Here is a 23,866-nt window from a genome sequence, read left to right as displayed (position 1 = left end):
TGTGTAGTTACTAACCCTTGTGATAGTGAATGGAGGATGATATGAAATTATTCTGTGTAGTTACTAAACCTTGTGATAGTGAGTGGAGGATGATATGAAATGAGTCTGTGTAGTTACTAACCCTTGTGATAGTGAGAGGAGGATGATATGACTCATAATATTTGCCCCTTTTGGCCTAAATGTCTGACATAATTTAGTCAATTGGTCGATTGTTTGGTGGATAGATGTTGGTCGACCAAGCTTTTTGTAGTCGAGCAGTGATATATATATACAGTGCTGCTCGAAAGTTTGTGAACCCCTTGTGCAATTAGAGATTTTTTTAGTTTTTACCATGAAATCTTCATTTAATCAGAACCAGTCTTTTGATCTGACATAACAGGTTTATTTTTACCAATACCAACTGACTGGTTCTTCTGATGTTGTTCACACAGGAGACCATGTTGAGACATTCTCTACATCCAGAGAGCAACAGCAGGAAGATCACAGACCTAAGAGATCTCACCACTGCCCACATTGTAAGGAGAGTTTCACAATTCTATCGAAGTTAAAAATACACCTAAAAATACACACAGGAGAGAATCTGTATTCCTGTACTGACTGTGGGAAGAATTTCACAACATTAAAGGTTCTGACAGTTCATCAGAGAGTGCATGAACGGATACACACAGGAGAGAAGACTTACTCCTGCCATAATTGTGTTAAATGCTTCACATCATCAACTGAGCTAAAAATTCATCAGAGATCACACACAGGAGAGAAGCCTTACTTCTGCTCTGACTGTGGGGCTAGTTTCTCTCGACTGGGCAACTTAAAAACACATGAACGTATGCATACAGGAGTGAAGCCTTACTCCTGCTCTGACTGTGGAAAGAGTTTCTCTCGACTAGGCCACCTAAAAACACATAAACGTATACATACAGGAGAGAAGCCTTACTTCTGCTCTGACTGTTTAAAATGCTTCACAACATCAACTGAGCTAAAAGTTCATCAGAGAATACACACAGGAGAGAAGCCTTACTCCTGCTCTGATTGTGTAAAATGCTTCACAACATACTCTGGGCTTGAAGGTCATCGGAGAACACACACAGGAGAGAAGCCTTACACCTGCTCTAATTGTGTAAAATGCTTCACATCATCAACTAAGCTAAAAATTCACCAGAGAACACACACAGGAGAGAAGCCTTACTTATGCTCTGACTGTGGGGCGAGGTTCTCTCGACTGGGCCACCTAAACACACATGAACGTATACATACAAGAGAGAAGCCTTACTCCTGCTCCGACTGTGGAAAGGGTTTCTCTCGACTGGGCAACTTAAAAACACATGAACGTATACATACAGGAGAGAAGCCTTACTCCTGCTCTGACTGTGTTAAATGCTTCACAACATCAACTGAGCTAAAAGGTCATCAGAGAACACACACAGGAGAGAAGCCTTACTCCTGCTCTGATTGTGTAAAATGCTTCACAACATACTCTGGGCTAATAGGTCATCAGAGAACACACACAGGAGAGAAGCCTTTCTCCTGCTCTGACTGTGTATGCATACGTTCATGACTGGGAAAAGTTACTCTCGACTGGGCCACTTAAAAACACATGAACGTATGCATAAAGGAGAGAAGCCTTACTACTTATTTGACTGTGGAAAGAGTTTCTCTCGAATGGGCCAGTTAAGATTAAAGTCACTCCATCACTTAAGTCTCGTAAAAGAAGTGATAACAGTGAACTGGATCAAATGAAGAAAGTGTAGAACACTATTGTAATCCTATTGTTTTTCACTGTGAGAGAACTGTACAGAGGAAAGGGAGCGTTTATAGAATGTTAGCTTCTCTTTACTTCACTGATCAGTGTGCACCTTGTCAGTTTTGGTGTGTTTTGTTAGCTTCTACTGTAAAGATATTGAGATGACCTTGGATTTGCCCTTAGGGTTGAATATCCTCTTTGAGGATTCTCACATTGAAGCAATGGAGTCTGATGGTTGACTGGGTGGTACTGCTTCCTTCTGCAGTTCTCTGTGGGAATGAGCTGGTAGACACAACATACACTGAGTGTACAAAACATTAAGGACACCTGCTCTTTCCATAACTGACCAGGTGAAAGCTATGATGCTTAATGTAGTTTTTGTGTATTTTATTATAGATCCCCATTAGCTTTCAGAAAAAAACAATAAACTGCGATTGCAGTGGGCTAAGGAATGAAAACACTGGACTGGAAAATGTTAAAAACATTTCCTGGTCTGGTGAATGCCTGTTCCTGCTGTTTCATGCTGATGGGAGGACTAGGGTATGGAGGAAACCATGAGTACATGTATCCATGCTGTTTGTCAACATTGCAGGCTGGTGGTGATGGTGTGTTTTCATGGCACATATTGGGCCCCTTGATAAAAGTGGGGCAACGTTTGAATGCCACAGGATGTCTTAACATCATTGCCAATCAGGTGCGTCCCTTCAAGGCAGCAGTGTATCCATCTGCAAATAGATTCTTTTTGCAGGATTAAGCCCCACGCCACAAGGCTTGTCCAGGAATGGTTCCAAGAACATGACAGTGAATTCAGCTTACTGCAGTGGCCCGCCGAGTCACCAGCTCTCAATCCAATTGTTCATCTGTGGGAGGAGATGGAACGAGCTATTCTGAGTAGAGATCCACTCCCAGCCAACTTTACACAATTGTGGGAAGCATTGGGCCAGAATCCCTGTGGAATGCTCTCAGCACCTTGGACAGTCCCATGCCCCGACTAATTGAGTCTGTTCTGAGGACAAAGGGTGTTCCTAATGTTTTGTACACTGTGTATATCAGATAAAGATGGTGTGATGATCAGTTTTCAGCATTAGTTTGGGTGGATTATTTTATTACTCAACAACTTTTGTTTAATGATAAAAATGCTATGAATCGACTACTTGTGTTTATTAAATTGTCTTTTAATACTAGATTCATTATTTTAGTCATTGATGATGAATGTTTTTGAATAACTGTGTTGAAGTTATTTGATCTGGTGGCAGGTAGCCTAGCAGTTAAGAGTGTTGGGCCAGTAACTGAAAGGTTGCTGGTTTGAATCCCAAGCCGACTAGGTGAAAAGTCTGACATCGTGCCCTTGAGCAAGGCAATGAACCCTTATTTGTCCTGTAAGTTGCTCTGGATAAGAGCATCTGCTAAGTGACAAGATTGTAATGAAAAATGTTTGTACATGAATTTATGCTGGGCAACTACCTTTTTTCTCTTAATTGAAATAAACAGTTTGTGTATACACAATACACAACATTACCGCTGTGTTTACCCTGGTCAGAGGTACAGGACCATAGTAAGCTAGACTATGTAGCTGCTGTTAGTAGCCTACAGTTTCCATGCAAAACAGCATGTCAGATCGCTAATGATTAGGTGTATAGGCTGCTACATTTATGCAAGAGTTTTTGCTTGTGTCTGTCAGGAGTGATGTATTATCAGGCTGAATAACTACCAGAGGGAAGTGGAGAGCGCGCCTTGAGCTTTGTGCGTTGTGCCCGGCCCGCCCGACATGGTCAAGAGAGGCAAAGGGCCTGCAGCAGCACTCTGATGTGAAGAACTGTACAAAAATGTATGATTGTACTACAATGAAAAAAATAAAGCATGGTATTTTCTTTGAATGGTAGTGACCAAAAACCAATATGTTTTTCCATTGTACTAGGCCTAGGAACAGATAGTAATAGCCCGGGACTAAAGCCGCACTGGGAGACACATTTGAAATGGAATACATTGAATACATGCAGCAGGGTGGAACAATCACAGTAAAACACGATTTAAATGTATTGTTGGAAGGGCTGTGGGTGGTCACCATTCATGTACTACATTAAATATATACATCAGATGGTTTTGGGGAGCTATTTCATAGGGTTTGCACAGGTACATTATTTACCCATTTCAATCTTATACCAACCAACCCTATGGTTGGTGTGACTGTTATGGTCAGAGCAGACCATCTGATATGCCCTTAAATATTGTAATATGCAACCTGGAATTAAAATGTAAGAGGACCAGTGCTTCTACAGTGAAACACATCTCACATCTGTGCTGTTTGAGAGAGATGTTGTTAGACTACATTGTATCATTGTTTCCTCTTCTGAGGGCACTGGTGGGGAACAACATTTCAATTCACAGAGACAATGAGTCCTTCAAGTTTAGCACTAAATCCACACGTTTGAATTATCTGTTTGATGGTGAAGGGGAGATTGAATTGACAATATACAACAGGGGTTGGCAACTTGGTTATCAGGTTTCAGGTAAGACCCAAGTGCAGACTGTAGAAGTAACAATGTTTATTGTAACAACAGGGGCAGGCAAACGACAGGTCAAGGCATGCAGGGGTCAATAATCCAGAGTAGTGTGGACAAGGTGCAGGCAGGCCCAGGTCAGGCAGAGGTCGGTAATCGGTAAAGGTCGGTATAAGGTACAGAACAGCAGGCAGGCAGAGTGGTCAGGCAGGCGGGGTCGGAGTCAGGACGGGCAGGGGTCAAAACCAGGAGGGCAAGAAAAGAGAGACTGGAAAAAGCAGGAGCTGAGACACAAACCGCTGGTAGGCTTGAACAAACAAGACACACTGTCACAGACAGACAGAACACCCCTGTATAAATACCCAGGGGATAAGTGGGGAAGATGGGCAACACCTGGAGGGGTTGACGAGTCAAGGTCCAAGAGGCTTCTAAACAGCTTCTACCCCCAAGCCATACGACTCCTGAACAGCTAATCAAATGGCTACCCAGACTATTTGCATTGCCCCCCCCCCCCTCTCTTTTATGCTGCTGCTACTCATTGTTATTATCTATGCATAGTCACTTTAATAACTCCTACATGTACCTACATGTACATATTACCTCAATTACCTCGACTAACCGGTGCCCCCACACATTGACTCTGTACCAGTACCCCCTGCATATAGCCTCGCTATTGTTATTTTACTGCTACTCTTTAATAATTTGTTACTTTTATTTATTTATGATTTTTTTCTTAAAACTGCATTGTTGGTTAAGGGCTTGTAAGTAAGCATTTCACTGTAATGTCTACACCTGTTGTATTCGGCACATGTGACATAAAATTGGATTTGATCACCCATATTCATTGTATTTCTCCAATTTCAAACCAGTGTGTCTTGTTTGTAATGAGACTCTCGCTGTTTGCAAAGAGTTCAATCTGAGATGTCATCATGAATGTAAGCATGGTACTTTCAGAAGTAGATGTTTCACCCCAGACATGAAGCTGAAGTCTGATGCAGAAAGGAAGGTGGGCCTAAGGAGTGAACACCCTGTGTGTTTTACAGTGGTGATTTTAGCATGTACATATTTTATTATTATTTAACCTTTATTTAACTAGGCGGTTCTTATCGACTTACACAAATCCACAAGGAGTCAGTAGAAACCATTTTGTTAAGCAATTCAGCCATGTCAGCTATGTTATTTGAAAAGGTAGTAAATGAGGCTGAATTAACTGTTTAGCTGCCAGACGAGGCTCCGGTGGCTGATAGCCAGGTGGAGCGGTGGTAAGGATTCACTCCATGGTGCTGAAAGCAAAGCTCAAGCTTTATGCTGGACTAACTAAAATTCTGTTACAAATGGTTTATTTGAGCTGTTCTTGCCATAATATGGACTTGGTATTTTACCAAATCTTCTGTATACCACCCAGTGGCGTAACTTCAGCCGGTGCGGTTGCACCAGGGCCCACGTCGTACATGAGCCCGGTGACGGGCCTGGATCTAAGGAGCCACAGGCCCCCTATGGATCTAAGGAGCCACAGGCCCCTTATGGATCTAAGGAGCCACAGGGTGGTATAATGTAATTTGAATTCCGCTCTTCCATGCCCAAGTATTAATTGTTGACGCGAGTCCATCACGCCCATTATTTAATGAGAAGAGCTTTCTTTCATGTAGGCTATTTGATAAATGATCCCACTGATGGTTTCACCAACAAAATGTTTGATCACTACATAAGTCTGCATGCTATTTTAGTGTATAAATCTAATTAATTTGCTAAATAAATAATTGTATTCAAAAGTTTCAATACCATGTTAAGATAATTAAATGCATTCTGGGATTCATTGTGCAAATACTGTCCAAAGCGTTGTTGTTTCTGTCATCGTTTAAAGCAACAGTTGAGCTAGCTATCAAGAGACAACTGGCGGGAAAGAAATTGAGAGAATGTCGAGAATAGAAAATTACAGATTTAAAAATCAGCAATGTATCAACACAAAAGTGGAACGCAAAAGAGCAAGGCCAAACATGAGAAAGCAAAGGAGGTATCACATTTGTTAAATTAGATTCCTTTTTTAAATGCAGTTAAGTGCAGCCATTGCTAACACAAGCAATGTAGTGGGAGCAGAAGAGGATGTAGGTTTATCATCGCCAGCAGCAGCTTTTAGCGTGTCAAGTGAGCCAAGGCCGAGCTGTTCCATCATACCAGAAGAAGCAACTTTGACAGAGGAGGATACAGGTTGTCAGGTATCGGCGGATACGACCCTGAGCACAAGTAGGGCCGGACAAGCTATCCCGGGTCGGGCGGGGAGGAAGAGGAGCAGGGCGAGGAGCAGGAGCAGGGCGAGGAGCAGGGCGAGGCTAGAATCGTGACGGCTGAGGAAACAGGTGAAAGTGGAACAGATGGCCTTTTTACCTATCCAACTGACAGCGGGCATTATGCAACACGTATGGGTTCAAAAGTTAAACGGCACGTTATTGCATTAGGCTCGTGTAAGCCTACTGGCCCATTCCCATGACGAAAGGCGGTGTTTTTCCGAGTCGTATTACACCACTACAACCAAGGCTGGAATCAAATGACCACGTACATGGCTATGTTATTCGGCCAAGATAGATTGTACGTATTGTGAGTCTTGCTGGCTGTTCAGAGATCAGAGAGCCCCTTTCTTCTCTGATGCGTGGGTGAATATGGGGTGAGAGATTGGCGCCATCTAATATCCAAAATAGCATGTCATGAGCCATCCCAGATTCACACGGGTGCCTGTTTGGTATTTGATCAATGGAAGCTCAATGGCACTATTGACGCAGAAATGGAGAGAGGCGTGCGTAACGCAACTCATTTCTAGCGACAGGTGTTGGAGCGCATAGTTAACGTAACTCTCACACTTGCATCATGTAATTTGGCGTTCAGAGGGCACCGTGAAAAGCTGGGGCAGGCCAACAGTGATACTTCTCTTAGTATAATTGAACTGCTGTCATTTTTACGACCCAGTTCTGAAAGAACTTTTAGAACGCCCTGCAAGATCCGTTAACCATCTCAGTCATCAAATCCAAAATGAGCTGATTTATATCTGAGCCGAGCGAGTGAAGTGTGACATTCAGGGAGAGATGCAGGAAGCCCCATTTTCTTCTATTATTATGGACACCACACCGGATGTATCTAAAGTAGACCAGTTAAGCCAAGTTTACCGCTATGTGAGAGTGATAAGGGATGCAAATAATGTCGCCACAGATCTTGTTTTTGGGATTTCTGGAGACTTCAACATAAAAACCTTCGGCAGCATAGAGGATAAGGGGCTGGAAATTTCAAAATGTCGTGGGCAGGGGTATGGTGGAGCTGCTAACATGAGTGGGGTGTATTCGAGTGTGCAGGCCAGAATATCTAAAAAGGAGCCGCTTGCTGTTTATGTGTATTGCGCAGCGCATAATCTCAACGACTCTATCAAAAATGTGCCAGAGATTAAACAGTTTAAACAGTATGATACTGTTGAACTGTTATACACCTTCTTCAGGTATAGCATAAAGAGATGGTCAGTGTTGAGTGGTATATTTGATTTTGCATCAGAAAATGTAACTCTAAAACGATTGTGTCCCACCCGCTGGTCATCTAGATAGGAGTCCCTTGCCGCCCTGAGATACAGATATGTGGACGTAATGAAGGCCCTCACCAAGATTGTGCTTTTAAGTGACAAGAAGGATGAGATGGATGATGCAGCAGCACTTAAATGTTAGTCGTTCTGCAGACTAAGGTTTTAGAAAACGTGAACGTCGTCTCCAAAATGCTACTGGCCAAAGACGCAGACCTGCACAGGGCAGTTAGCCTACTCAAGGACATTATAGAGGTCCTGTCCGGATTCCGACAGGATTTTGAGAAGGCAAAAGTCACTGCAAAGACCCTTGCTGACAAATGGGGAGCTCAGAACGCATTTGAAGACACTTCGGAGAAGGAAGGCAAGGAAGGCGAGGCGTCATTTTGATGAGCTATGCGAGGATGAGCGACTGATGGGGAGAGTAGTTTTAGAGTCAACATCTTTAATGCAAACCTTGACATCGTTATTCACCAGCTGTCGAACCGATTTAAAAGCCTGCGGGCAACATCGAGTCTGTTTGACTCCATCCATCCCACTACCCTGGCCAACGCAGATGATGATGCGCTCTACGAGACGGCCAGCCATCTGGCTGGACATTACAGCAAAGATATATCAGCAAGTTTGGGGCGGCAGGTAGCCTAGGCCCTCATGGTTGCCCACTGTTAGATCTAAACACAGCAGAAAAAGATGTGTCCTCTCACTGTCAACTGCGTTTATTTTCAGCAAACGTAACATGTGTAAATATTTGTATGAACATAACAAGATTCAACAACTGAGACATAAACTGAACTAGTTCCACAGACATGTGACTAACAGAAATTGAATAATGTGTCCCTGAACAAAGGGGGGGGGGGGGTCAAAATCAAAAGTAACAGTCAGTATCTGGTGTGGCCACCAGCTGCATTAAGTACTGCAGTGCATCTCCTCCTCATGGACTGCACCAGATTTGCCAGTTCTTGCTGTGAGATGTTACCCCACTCTTCCACCAAGGCACCTGCAAGTTCCCGGAGGGATTGTGCGTTCTGTAGAAGTACATGAGATACATATATACGTATAGGACAGCACATAGACATATAGTCTGCTGATTTCACTAAGTGCATACATACCAGAGAAATAGGCTCTTAGGGTAACTGGACACTAGACACATAGTCTGCTGATTCCACTAAGTGCACACATACCAGAGGAATATGCGCCTAGGGCAACTGGACACACTAATGATAGAAGAGACACATAGTCTGCCAATTCCAATAAGGACACATACCAGAGAACATGCTGGGGCACTGAGTTAAATACAGGGTTGAGTCATAGGCCTATAGGATAGATGGACATATATTATTTTTAAGACAAGCACGGGTCTGGCCACTATTATAATTTAACTGAAAGCAGATAATGGGCGTTAGTAGGCGTGAACAAGCAGGAAGCCTGAACTAAAAAGATAATGATGGCAGGAAGAATTAGGGGAAGTATGCTTATTTGCATATGGGGTGGACCCATATGCTATTTGTGTATAAATGTTGGAGCCGGGGCTGGGAAGCGGTGTGTGTTCCGCGGGACATTCCAGCTGGCTATACAATTGTATTAAAAGCCTAAATTGATTTCACAAGTTCTTGTAAGAGTTATATTTTGAACCGATTGTCCACGACAGTTTCTGGTGTAACTTGGGCAGTTGTTGTTGCCATCCTCTACCTCTCCCGCAGGTGTGATGTTCGGATGTACCGATCCTGTGCAGGTGTTGTTACACGTGGTCTGCCACTGCGAGGACGATCAGCTGTTCGTCTTGTCTCACAGTACGGATATTGCAATTTATTGCCCTGGCCACATCTGCAGTCCTCATGCCTCCATGCAGCATGCCTAAGGCACGTTCACGCAGATGAGCAGGGACCCTGGGCATCTTTCTTTTGGTGTTTTTCAGTCAGTAGAAAGGCCTCTTTTGTGTCCTAAGTTTTCATAACTTGGACCTTAATTGCCTGCCGTCAGTAAGCTGTTACTGTCTTAAACAGGTGCATGTTCATTAATTGTTTATGGTTCATTGAACAAGTATGGGAAACAGTGTTTAAACCCTTTACAATGAAGATCTGTGAAGTTATTTGGATTTCTACAAATTATCTTTGAAAGACCGGTTCCTGAAAAAGGGATGTTTCTTTTTTTGCTGAGTTTAGATTAATTCTAATTATCCTTCTGGAAATCAGACTTTTAAAATCTAGACTAGGACAAGTCTGAGATTATTTTAAACTGTGTCTGAGATAAACTATAATAACTGAAATGGCTTAAATGCAATTTATTCAAGGATTAGGCTCAATCTGTGTCCGTGGAACTGCACCATAGAGTTTAGTAGATGAATGAAGTGACGATCCATTCAGACCAGCCTTACTGATTGAACTTTCATAACTACATTTGTGCAGTTGGACGTTCTTCAGGGATGTGTAATGTCAGAATTCAACACAGCAATAGACTGGGTCATAATTTATGGAGGTTTAATTTAAGAATAGCATCTAGAACCTGGTTTTACCACGAATAAAAGATTTCCCAATGTTCTCCTCTTCTTCATCTTTAATGTTGACATTCAGCTCCAGTATTTGACTGTAGTCTTCCAGCTTCACTGATGCCATCTCTGGATCCTGCAGTGCAAACTGGGCTCCACTGTCACAATCAGGACCCAGTGACTGTAGGTTTGTACTCAGTGTGGAAGGAGAGAGGCAGTCTGGGTTTGTACGTAATGGTAATCTCGAAACGCTGGATAGGATGCTAGTCCAAAATATAAGTCTGAGCTCAACCTCCTTGTCCTCCCCTGTGCATTCCACACCCCCTCCCATTGTACTGTATGCAAGAACACATTTTGAACAATGGCTTCCTAAAATGCTGTGGTACTTACGAACACAATAGGAAAGGTTGTGGTAGACGTGGGCCATCACAGGTGAGTTCACAGCTCTTCCACTCTGAACAATGGGGCATGGAAAGGGTAACACAAGCTTCCTCTCTGGGTTCATTCCCCAATAGTAAGTGGATCATACTTGAATTGTGGTAGTAATATAGTCTCTGGACTTTTGCACCATAGAAAACACTTTAAAATGATTTAAAAAATAATCTATTTGTTTTATTTCACTTTTATTTTAATATGAATGAGGCTAGCTAATTGGCATGTAGAGGTGTAGTGCCATGTATTGAGTAGATAGCATGCTAAATCATTTAAATGTCTATCAATTAACCTGTTATGGCTGCAGGGGGCGTATTGAATAACTGGAAAAAGGTGCCCATTTTCAAACGGCCTCATACTCAATTTTTGCTCGTACAATATGCATATTATTATTACTATTGGATAGAAAACACTCTCTAGTTTCTAAAACCGTTTGAATTATTTCTCTAAGTGAAACAGAACTCTTTTTACAGACCATTTCCTATCCGGAAGTGAGATTTCCAAAAGCGAAGTCTCTCTTCAAGAGCTTGTCTATAAAAGGGCATGTCACTTAGGACTGTAGAAACACGTCATACACCTTCCCCTGGGTGTCATGCGGAAGTGAGAGCAGAAATCACTTGATTATCTCGTCCTGGGATTGAATACAACCTCTTGGAGTGAGAGGTCCGCCATTTATTTATTTTCGAGGGCGCGAAGTTGGACCAGGACTCTCCACCTGGAAAACGGTCGTTATAGATGAATATGATCTCTGGCTTCGATTTTATTTGATACATATCACAATATCATCCTAAAGTATGTTTTTTCAATATAGTTTAATTATATTATTGAAATTTATTCTGGACTTTAGACGTGATGCGTCGCAAGAATTTTGTCAAGAAGGAGAGGTTAGCGCCGCACGGCCAGTGTGCTTGCTAATTCAAGAGGGAAATCGTTCGTTCTGGATCCAAATAAAGACGGTTCTGAACAAAGGACCCCTTGGAGAACATTCTGATGGAAGATCAACAAAGATAAGGACCCAATTTGGGATGCTTTTTCATATATCTGTCGAACTGTGCTATCGCTACCGTTTGACTAGAATCAATGCTGCTGTGTGTTAGCTATTGTAGTAAGCTAATATAACGATATATTGTGTTTTCGCTGTAAAACACTTCAAAAATCGGAAATATTGGCTGTATTCACAAGATCTTTGTCTTTCATTAGCTATCCACCATATATTTTTCTGAAATGTTTTATGATGAGTAATTAGGTAGTTGACGTTGGTGTCTGTATTTTCTCTGGCTACTCCCGTGCGATTTCTAACTGTAGCTATGATGGTGGCTATGATGGTAGCAGTAATGTAAAACTGATTTATAGCTAAAATATGCAAATTTTTCGAACAAAACATAGATTTATTGTGTAACATGTTATAGGACTGTCATCTAAGGGAGTTTTTTCTAGGTTATTTAGGTTGGTTCTAGGTTAGTTAGGTTAGCTTTGTGCATGCTACTTGCATGCTACCGTTGCTGTGAAAAATGTCTGTCTGTCTTTTGTATTTGGTGGTGAGCTAACATAAATATATGTGGTGTTTTCGCTGTAAAACATTTTAAAAATCGGACATGTTGGCTGGATTCACAAGATGTTTATCTTTCAAATGCTGTATTGGACTTGTTAATGTGTGAAAGTTAAATATTTAAAAAAAAATAGATTTTGAATTTCGCGCCCTGCACTTGAGCTGGATGTTGTCATAGGTGTACCGGCGTCGGGCTTGCAGCCATAAGATTAAACAACAACAAAAATTCTGTATAGATAACCCATTGACTGAGTAGCACAAATTAATGTAGAATATTAATTTTAAATTAGCGGATCAATCAAATTCAATATAGCTATCCAAATACATTCATCATCAATGACGAAAATAATACATCTAGTTTTAAAAGACAATTTAATAAAACAGTTTCAATGTATGTATATCATTAAAACAAAAGTCGCTTAGGGAGAGAAAAATGGACAAGGCATTGACTGGGGACTACTGGAAGCTACATAATAATGTGATGCAATGTTCTTTGTCTCCTTATGTATTGCACAAGTTGACTGCAAGTATTTACTTAAAAAGTGCATACAAATAATCACATTGTTTCAACTGTACTGAAAAACCATCCTGTGGCATTTTTCCAAATACCCTGGTATACAGTATAGTAACTACAGTAACTACAGACTCATTTCATAGAACTTCTAAACACTGGCAGTTTGTCTACTTCACTTCTTTAGTCTACTCTCTGAACACCGCAAATAGCCCTGTTAATAAAACAACTGCTGACAATACTGGTGTCTAACCATGCAAGTCTCAGTAGCATGAAATAATATCAGAGAGAATAAAGTAGATGTCGCACGTCAAAAGTTTGATTTATGACCCTATGTCATGATGACGTGTGCACGCCCATATTTGGGCATCCGGTCTGGACATCCTGGCGGGAAAGTGACCAGGTGGTTATGCCCATATATGGGCATCCTGTCAGGACATCCTGTTCCTGTTCTCACGCCATAGAGTGAGTGTTAAAATATGTATATAATGTCTTTGAAGTTGTCATGATGATTGATGTCTAGGGACCTCTTTGAACTGGGTGGGGGATGAACATTTCAAAGAGTATGGCCCCCACCTATTTTAAGGTTTGTTGTATATGAAACAGGAATGTCTGGGAGGGGGCTTGTGTGTGTGTGTGTGTGTGTGTGTGTGTGTGTGTGTGTGTGTGTGTGTGTGTGTGTGTGTGTGTGTGTGTGTGTGTGTGTGTGTGTGTGTGTGTGTGTGTGTGTGTGTGTGTGTGTGTGTGTGTGTGTGTGTGTGTGTGTGTCTCTACCGCAGTGTTAGAAACAAGGTCCCTTCTCGGTGTGTACATTTCAAGCTTTTAACAACAATAAAACAGCCATATAAATAATGATTCTCGGCCCACCACACAGCCTATGGATGTTCAGTGCATGTACACCAGGGGGATTTTGAAACAGGTAGATTACAAGAAAAGATCATAAAGTTAATTTCAGGTTTAGAGGGTAATAACTTTAGGGAAACCACATTTCACACTATGTACAGTCATAGAGAGCCAACAAATCAAGGTGTAACCGGGATGAATGGATATTAAATGTACACCTGTAGGCTTGTGTAACAAGCAATACGTGTTAAATATGTGTCACAGTCAATCATGACAGCCTCTTTTTGAAAGGCCTATGATCTGAAGGCCCTAAGAATCGCTTCAATGGCCTATAGCCCTGACGCCAAAGTGACAATTTTAGCCTGTGAACAATATGATAGTGCTAATGCGACAAAGTATGTCAATTCTCATATATCTTCCATAGCAGGCAATGATGTCAACTTTTTTATGCCTGTGTTTAGTTTTAAATGGGTGGATTATCCCATAAGCTGGACATTCTTTTCCAAAATCATGAACAATTACGGCGCTGGCCGCTGCTATCCTTGAGACATACCCAGGACCTAAATGCCCGACGGATTATATACCCATGGAGTGAAAACTTACGGAGTTTTGATGGATCGTGCAAGAGAGCCAGGCAGGTTGATGGAGAATTGGATACGGATAATGGGGATGGCTCCCCAGGCCCTTTATCTGTAAGAAAGGCATAGTAAAAAGGCGACATTAATTATGAACTGCTTTAAAATGTATGTACTTGATATTTTGAATGAAATAAAATGGTTTTAAAAGCAGTATCTCACCCATTAATGAACCGGGGAGCTCTCGTTTTCTCTCTTACCACGGTCTGTCGCGGAGAAATGCAAAGTCTTAAAAGTCTTAAGAAACAAAACAATGTCTTATTTTATAGAATACAATCTTTCCTACAACAGATAGTTATAAACATTTAAAGCTTATTAAAAGTGTAGTACTGTCTGGTAATGACGTATACCGGTTGTACACCAATGTTTATAAATAAACATGCGTGCATGTTTCAATATTGCGCTGTAAAAAATGGTTCATTATAACATGCTATAAACTGTATGTACTTAACATTTTGAATTAAATAAATGGTTTTAAAAGCAGTATCTTACCCCTTAATGAACGGGGAGCTCTCGTTTTCTCTCTCACTTCGGTCTGTCCCGGAGAAAAAAAGAGAAAAGCCATGTGCGCGCGTGCGTGCGTGTGCGTGTGCTGGCGTGTATGTGTTTCAAAAACAAAAAGGGAAGGGGTGTGTGTTCAAAAATGTCCAGGCATCTGCGCTCAAAGCTCTCTCTCTCTCTCTCTGCAGGGGTCGTTTGAAACCAAGGTTTTCACTATCATGCAAACGGTATGTACAGATATCTGCCTACCCCCCAACAAAAAGTGTGTCGGTGTCTTTTAAAATGGACACTTACGATTCATTAACACATATGCCTTTCAAATCCTAATTTAGCTCACACCCCATGGGTGTGGGGGCAAAAAAATTCAAACATCCCAGAAAGAATACAATATGTCTAGACCGACCCCCAGGGGTTGAAACAAAGATATACCGGGGACATATGCATACAGGATTCCACACACACACACACAAAAACAGAAGGTGTTATATCCCTGAGGATGTACGATATCAAAAGGTGAATACTGTCTCGACACCCCAATCCTGTTGTTTGAAACCACTACATTTGTAATCTAAATCAAATATGCAGTTTGTTGCATACAGGATATCGCCCGGAAAAAAACGTCACACCTGCTCTGTAAACTCATTCCGTAGTATCTCTCATTAGGGACACGACCGCGGAACGAGTCTCGTGAAACAGATACTTTCCCACAGGACAGCAACCCCGAATATTTATCCGACTGAACAGTTAAAAGATCATCTGTGAATCCAACCTAATGGAGCTTTCTGAAGGTGAGTTCGTGAAAATAAAAAAATATATATATTAGATTTGGATGCAGGGAATTGTTTGAACATTAATGATATAATTGTAATATTAAACAGGAGTTATACAGTGGGGCAAAAATGTATTTAGTCAGCCACCAATTGTGCAAGTTCTCCCACTTAAAAAAGATGAGAGAGGCCTGTAATTTTCATCATAGGTACACTTCAACTATGACAGACAAAATGAGAAAAGAATCCAGAAAATCACATTGTAGGATTTTTAATGAATTTATTTGCAAATTATGGTGGAAAATAAGTATTTGGTCAATAAGAAAAGTTTATCTCAATACTTTGTTATATACCCTTTGTTGGCAATGATAGAGGTCAAACGTTTTCTGTAAGTCTTCACAAGGTTTTCACACACTGTTGCTGGTATTTTGGCCCATTCCTCCATGCAGATCTCCTCTAGAGCAGTGATGTTTTGGGGCTGTTGCTGGGCAACACGGACTTTCAACTCCCTCCAAAGATTTTCTATGGGGTTGAGATCTGGAGACTGGCTAGGCCACTGTGTTTTAAACCGATGACAAAACATGTTTTAATGTCAAATGCACATATTCATGTAATTTAAAAATGTATATCGTATAACATGTTAATATTATCTAACGTTCGCAGGATATGCAACATTAAGCCAACTGCATCCCGGGCATAAATGATATGGAACAGCCTTCGTTAGAATGGAATTCCGAAGAGCACCGGATGGAGACAGAATTTTACGAGATATCTATATGTCAACTGTATGTATTTTTTTTGATAAAATGTACACCCGACATCGAAAACCATACACCCCTGGAGGACATGATCGAAACGGAAGGGGTACCCCCGGAACATGAAGAGTAAAACATTGAATTCGGACGATTTCCACGCTTTAAATGACATTTCGGTGGTAGCTGATTTGCGGTTGTTTGAAATGGGCAGAAAGTAGGTTAAGGACAACTCCGAGACAGAAACAACATTCAGTCATGATATTCAGAAACGGATGGACAATGATTATTTTTATTATTATTATTCTTTTATTTTTTAGGCAATATGTCAGATGGACGTATTCTTATAAGTTAAAATGTATCTATTTAGTATAAATACAGGTTAACATTATCTAACGTCTGGATGATACCCAGAGGCTACCGGGCATAATTGATTGGGAACCGACAGAGTTAGACGCAGGTTCTCATAAGCAAACTGCGCCCCGGTCCTTAACGTAGCCCTTCACCATCACACTATTTTTGACGTAAATCCCCCAAAAATGAAATCCATAAGAATATTTATACATTAAAAACAAAAAGTGGGCACCCTATTTTAAAAGCTATTTTTTGTGTTTACAGCGGACAGCCAACAAACAGGGGTACATACAGCATTAGGGGCAGATGAAACAGAGGCAATTCTGCGGGTTTGTACTAAAGGCCTTACCCTAACTCCAAACACAAGCCAGCAGCCCAGGACAGATACAACGATAATCGGTGAATCTTTCCTTTCTCATGGAACTTTTTGATCTGTTTAAACCAACTCTTAGTTTCCTGATTCAGATCTGTTTAAACCAACTCTTAGTTTCCTGATTCAGATCTGTTTAAACCAACTCTTAGTTTCCTGATTCAGATCTGTTTAAACCAACTCTTAGTTTCCTGATTCAGATCTGTTCAAACCAACTCTTAGTGTCCTGATTCAGATCTGTTTAAACCAACTCTTAGTGTCCTGATTCAGATCTGTTTAAACCAACTCTTTGTTTCCTGATTCAGATCTGTTCAAACCAACTCTTAGTTTCCTGATTCAGATCTGTTCAAACCAACTCTTAGTGTCCTGATTCAGATCTGTTCAAACCAACTCTTAGTGTCCTGATTCAGATCTGTTCAAACCAACTCTTAGTGTCCTGATTCAGATCTGTTCAAACCAACTCTTAGTTTCCTGATTCAGATCTGTTCAAACCAACTCTTAGTTTCCTGATTCAGATCTGTTCAAACCAACTCTTAGTTTCCTGATTCAGATCTGTTCAAACCAACTCTTAGTTTCCTGATTCAGATCTGTTCAAACCAACTCTTAGTGTCCTGATTCAGATCTGTTCAAACCAACTCTTAGTGTCCTGATTCAGATCTGTTCAAACCAACTCTTAGTGTCCTGATTCAGATCTGTTCAAACCAACTCTTAGTGTCCTGATTCAGATCTGTTTAAACCAACTCTTAGTTTCCTGATTCAGATCTGTTTAAACCAACTCTTAGTTTCCTGATTCAGATCTGTTTAAACCAACTCTTAGTTTCCTGATTCAGATCTGTTTAAACCAACTCTTAGTTTCCTGATTCAGATCTGTTTAAACCAACTCTTAGTTTCCTAATTCAGATCTGTTCAAACCAACTCTTAGTGTCCTGATTCAGATCTGTTTAAACCAACTCTTAGTATCCTGATTCAGATCTGTTCAACTCTTCTGACTGTCATTGTCATGTCATGTATATCTAAAGGAGTTGTCTAAATCATGGAATGGAATTGACCCAAACCATGCTGTGCCCACTGACCACCAGAGGAGGCTGGTAAGGGGAGGATGAACGGCTCATAATAATGGCTGGAATAAAGTGAATAGAATTGTATCAAACGCATCAAACACATACAGTATGTACAATTCCATTCACTTCATTCCAGCCCTTATTATGAGCCGTTCATCCTCCCCTTACCAGCCTCCTCTGGTGGTCAGTGGGCACAGCATGGTTGGGGTCAATTCCATTTAAATTTCAATCAATTCAGAAGGTTAACCTCATTAAGAAGCATTGAAGAGAATTGGAATGTCAGTGTACTTCCTGAATTGACTGGAATTCAAATGGAATTGACCCGAACCCTGGGGCACAGTGCTGTGTTCTGCTGGTGGTGGTGTGACGTCTTAACCTCAGCCTCCCTCCCTCTCTCTCTCATTCCCTCTTCCTCAGTAACATGTAGATGAGACCACTGACCAGACACAGAGGGAAGGACACCCAGGCCAGGACGTAGACATAGATGAACACAGCATCTTCCTCCCCATCCGGACTCATCACCGTGTAGATTATAGCTCCACACATCACAAACAGACCTGGAGAGAGGAGGGAGAGCGAGAGAACAAGAGGGGTTGAGGGAAGGGGAAGGAAAGGAGAGAGACGGGAGAGCAGAGAGAGATGAGAGAGGAGAGCGCAGGGAGGGACAGAGAGAGAGAGCAGGGAGGGACAGAGAGAGAGAGCAGGGAGGGACAAAGAATGGGAGGAGAGGAGAGGAGAGGAGAGGAGAGGAGAGGAGAGGAGAGGAGAGGAGAGGAGAGGAGAGGAGAGGAGAGGAGAGGAGAGGAGAGGAGAGGAGAGGAGAGGAGAGGAGAGGAGAAAGAGGAAGAGAGAAAGAGAGAGGAGAGAAGGAAGAGAAAGAGGAAGAGAGACAGAGAGAGAGGAGAGGAGAGAAGGAAGAGAGAGAGAGAGGGGAGAGAGGAGAGAAGGGAGGAACAGAGAGAGAGAGAGGAGAGAGGAGAGGAGGGAGGGACAGAGAGAGAGTGACGGAGAAGGGAAAAAGGCATGGTTAGTTTTAGACAGCTGTTGAGGATAATTAATTTCTTCCAAGTTGACACCTCATCTTTAGTGACAGACTTGGTTATGTTCTGTAAATTGGGGAGGGGCTGAATCTGCTAGTTTCCACCCACTAGTTAACCCCTGAGCCAGAGAACCGTCCCAGATCCAGCCACCTCCGCCCACAGGATCAAATTGAGTTAGCTAGCTAAGATATCTAGCATGAGATTATGACACACCTAACATTGAGGCTTTATACCAACCCTCGTAGAAAGCTACCATTGAGGCAGTAAACCAACCCTCGTACTAAGGGACCTGAGGCCATGTGCCTGCGTGCCTGTTCACTAATCCCTGTTGTGACCATTTTGAGAAATCATATAGCACTTCTCTGAATCATACTAAACACCTTAATAATATATGACTTCTGTGTTGAAAAGTACAACTTGAACTTCTCTAGAGCCTCTACAAAGGTGTTTTTCTCCCACTATTGTGACTGATGGGATTAAATGTGTTCAGGCTGCTACAATATCATTGAGTTACACAGCTACTTTAGCTACAGCTTTTAAATGTTATAAAACAGCATTCAACATGAGGCAGACAGATCTTACTTTTCTCCAGTGTGTCAGCAAGCTCCTTCTGGTTCATTTTCCTCAGGACGTGCAGTGTGATCTTCAGAGCCCCCTCTCTGGCACTGCTCTCCTGCTTCTCATCTTCAGCATCCACCACTTCCTTATCCTGCTCCTGACTCTCAAAGCCTTCTGGGAGTTCTGGACTAAGAATCCTCTTGAACATCTTCAGCTTGTTATTCATGTCATAATATTCTCTTCAAGCAACTGAAATAAATCAAGTAAATAAGTGAATGAATAATTGACAGATCTACTTTACTTGAGGTAAACAAGAACTCTAGTGACTCAGCTTCCAGATACTAAAGACCACTTCTATAAACACCTAAATACAGGTATGGTTCCTTACATGTTTCCATAGATGAAAGGAGAATATCTGTTGCAGTTCAAATGTATTTATTACTCACAAATTAATTGTCCATTGTTGTCACACAGATTCCAGGTTGGTAAAAGAAAGCATTTTAAACCAGATGAGGTTAAACAGGTTCCAAGTGATATGAATGGTAAAAAGGTCAAATCCAGAAGTACAAAATGATGAGTAGCAACAGACTCATTATATACAGAAGAAATTGTAGAAAACTGTATCTCTACTAGGTGTCTTCCATCAGGTGCAATCACCTGTCCTCATGAGTTACTGACTCCATCTATACCCATAACCCTTCATTCTCTAGACTTACAGGTAAACCATAGGAGTCTACCATCAGGTCAATCAGCTGTCCTCATGAGTTACTGACTCCATCTATACCCATAACCCTTCATTCTCTAGACTTACAGGTAAACCATAGGAGTCTACCATCAGGTCAATCAGCTGTCCTCATGAGTTACTGACTCCATCTATACCCATAACCCTTCATTCTCTAGACTTACAGGTAAACCATAGGAGTCTACCATCAGATCAATCAGCTGTCCTCATGAGTTACTGACTCCATCTATACCCATAACCCTTCATTCTCTAGACTTACAGGTAAACCATAGGAGTCTACCATCAGATCAATCACCTGTCCTAATGAGTTACTGATGCCATCTTTCCCCATAACCCTCCATTCTCTAGACTTACAGGTGAACCATAGGAGTCTACCATCAGATCAATCAGCTGTCCTCATGAGTTACTGACTCCATCTATACCCATAACCCTTCATTCTCTAGACTTACAGGTAAACCATAGGAGTCTACCATCAGGTCAATCAGCTGTCCTCATGAGTTACTGACACCGTCTATACCCATAACCCTTCATTCTCTAGACTTACAGGTAAACCATAGGAGTCTACCATCAGGTCAATCAGCTGTCCTCATGAGTTACTGACTCCATCTATACCCATAACCCTTCATTCTCTAGACTTACAGGTAAACCATAGGAGTCTACCATCAGGTCAATCAGCTGTCCTCATGAGTTACTGACACCGTCTATACCTGTAGAAAAGGCCCATGGAGTTGGTGGAATAATCCTTTAATTCATGGCCACTTACTCAGCTGGGCCAGGGGCGCTTTAATTAGGTCAGGTGGCAATGACCGACAGATCTCATCCACATAAAAGGAGGAAAACGGCATCACCTGATCTCGCTGCTTTCTCTTCCTTAACTCGAGAAGTTCTGTGCATCCATGAATCCACGTAAGTGCACCGACTCTGTTACCTTTCATCTGAACTATCTGTTGCGATCGGGAGAGTGGGCCATCAGTTATTGTTTATAGTTATTACCGCGGAGCGCGGCTTGGAGCGCACGCTTCAAACCTATGGTGTAATGTGAATTGTCAATGATCGCGGCCATACGGATCCTCATGGGCCAATTATGCAATCAATATGGTTAATATGTAATTAAATTAATTACATGTACACATGAAGACAATTGAAAGGGTGAAATGAGAAACGTCATTGTTTGCTAACTGATCGACTTTGATATCAAACTAAAGGGGATTATAGATTGAATGACCATTCACTGTTTGTATTTATTTCATGATTTATGATAAATAGTTAAGAGCCTAAATGACTCACGGGTGATTACTATTGACTTAATGAACTGGAATGTTGAATTCCCTAATTATGTTAATAATGAATGATTGTTATGATTTGATCTTTGTGATTATGAATTTGATTGGATACATGTTATTTTGTTTCCTTTGTTCTGCAGCACAGACTACTCAGTAAATATACCACTTTATGGTTAAGAATTCCTGCCTCAGTCTCATCCATTCTTCTGACACGTGTTCACCTTCACTGTCAGTCATCCTACCTGTCAAGCTACCCACACAGATTCCACTAATCTTTCAGTCACAGTGTTTGTTGGTAGTAATGCAGTGGGCTACATCAGGGTCACACAGTGTTTGTTGGTAGTAATGCAGTGGGCTACATCAGGGTCACACAGTGTGTGTTGGTAGTAATGCAGTGGGCTGAATCAGGGTCACACAGTGTTTGTTGGTAGTAATGCAGTGGGCTAAATCAGGGTCACACAGTGTTTGTTGGTAGTAATGCACTGGGCTACATCAGGGTCACAGTGTTTGTTGGTAGTAATGCAGTGGACTGAATCAGGGATACAGTGTTTCTTGGAAGTCTTCAAAACACCTTTGTTTCAAAGTAGATATCACCTCACACACATGGTTATGGGCTTAAACAAAATACACTTGCACCATGTCAGAAAGAGTTGAAATGTATTCAATTTTGAGTTTGCATCCCAATATTACACTTTTATACATCACAGAACACTGAAATATAACAAAAACATTTGACATAGAAACACTGGATTTTTCAGCCACTTTTTTTAATAATATTTATTAATTGTGAAGTTATGAAAAATATTAATAACAATCCACCTATGAGGCCACTAGGTAACTTGACTGCAGGAAAGCGGTAGCAACACAGCAATTTGATTGTAAACCCCTGTCTTTTCTCGTAAACAGGTTTAACTAGTTTTATGATTGTGTTTACATGGGGTCACTGTCACAAGACTTTGCCAGAAATTATGCTATCCTAAATTAATCAGTAACACATTTATACGAAGTCACTTGACTTTGGGGAGGTGAATAAACCTTCCCAGGGTCTCTTTCTCAGCACAAAGATTCTGGTTTTGAATTCAAGCTGCAAGGTAAGGATCCTACCAGGTATTATTTATGTATGATGTTGGTAGAATGTTGATGTTGGGATAGTAGTAAGGATCCTACCAGGGATTATTCATGTATGATGTTGAAGTTGGGATAGTAGTAAGGATCTACCAGGGATTATTTATGTAGGATGTTGGTAGACTGTTGAAGTTGGGATAGCAGTAAGAGGTCGGTGTGTAAATTACTAAAATTCAAGCCTCCCATCAATTAGGGAACTTTGTTTTTTTATTTTGTGTTTGTGTACCTTTACCCAGTGGTGTAAAGTACTTCAACTTTTTAATGTCTTTTGGGTATCTGTACTTTACTATTTATAGTTTTGTCAACTTTTAATTTTACTCCACTACAATCCTAAAGAAAATAATGTACTTTTTTCTCCATACATTTTCCCTGACACCTAAAAGTACTGGTTACATGTAGAATGCTCAAGCAGGACAGAATGACGGCACCTATCAATATAACGCTTTGTCATCCCTACTGCCTCTGATCTGGCAGACTCACGAAACACAACTACTGTGTTTGTAAATTATGTCTGTGTTGGTGTGCCCCTGTCTGTCCATAATTAATTGAGTACTTTTTCCACCACTGCCTTTACCTTCCTGTAGTTGGCCACTTGGAATGATTCTGAATGGAGAAATGGTCTAAGATCACTCCCAATGTGTTTTCCAACTCATAAAACATTTTAGAAAAAGGCTCAGTGCTGTTATACTCGCAAGGGAGGTGCTGAAAGGTTTGAAAACATGGGTGTCAAATTTTACCCCTGCCTTTCAGAGAAAAAAAGTATGATTTGTTAAACAAAATCTCTTTCTCTGAGAAATTGTATTAGTATAAAATAATTTCATTTCCCATTTGTTTAGCATATAATACAGCTGAGTATTTGAATTATGTATTTTTTGCTTATCTTTATCAAGGGTGTCAATAATTTTGGACCCCACTTGTATACTTCAAAGTCAGAGATACTGTATGTTGAACCTGGAGCCATTTAATTATTATATTAATTTGTTTAACCTTTATTAAATAAGCAAGTCGGTTAAAAACAAATTCTTATTTACAATGACGGCCTACACCGGCCAAACCCAGA

At 41.2% G+C, this 23,866-nt stretch overlaps 1 protein-coding gene across 1 annotated transcript; it reads left to right on the top strand.

Moving 5' to 3' along the window:
* Nucleotides 1–449: 449 nt before the first annotated feature.
* LOC120033647 (gastrula zinc finger protein XlCGF17.1-like) lies at nt 450–1,931 on the top strand. The gene has a single exon (XM_038980082.1). The coding sequence runs from the start codon at nt 827–829 to the stop codon at nt 1,553–1,555; it is 729 nt and encodes a 242-aa protein (XP_038836010.1). The 5' UTR covers nt 450–826; the 3' UTR covers nt 1,556–1,931.
* Nucleotides 1,932–23,866: the final 21,935 nt, after the last annotated feature.

Source organism: Salvelinus namaycush, chromosome 40, assembly GCF_016432855.1.
Source record: "Salvelinus namaycush isolate Seneca chromosome 40, SaNama_1.0, whole genome shotgun sequence".
NCBI classification, from domain to species: Eukaryota; Metazoa; Chordata; class Actinopteri; order Salmoniformes; family Salmonidae; genus Salvelinus; species Salvelinus namaycush.
Note: the sequence above shows the minus strand (reverse complement) of the source record. Positions and strands in the feature narration are given on the sequence as shown.

What these genes read in the sequence shown, in the direction of transcription:
- LOC120033647 (XM_038980082.1), top strand. Translation starts at nt 827, where the DNA reads ATGCATACAGGAGTGAAGCCTTACTCCTGCTCTGACTGTGGAAAGAGT.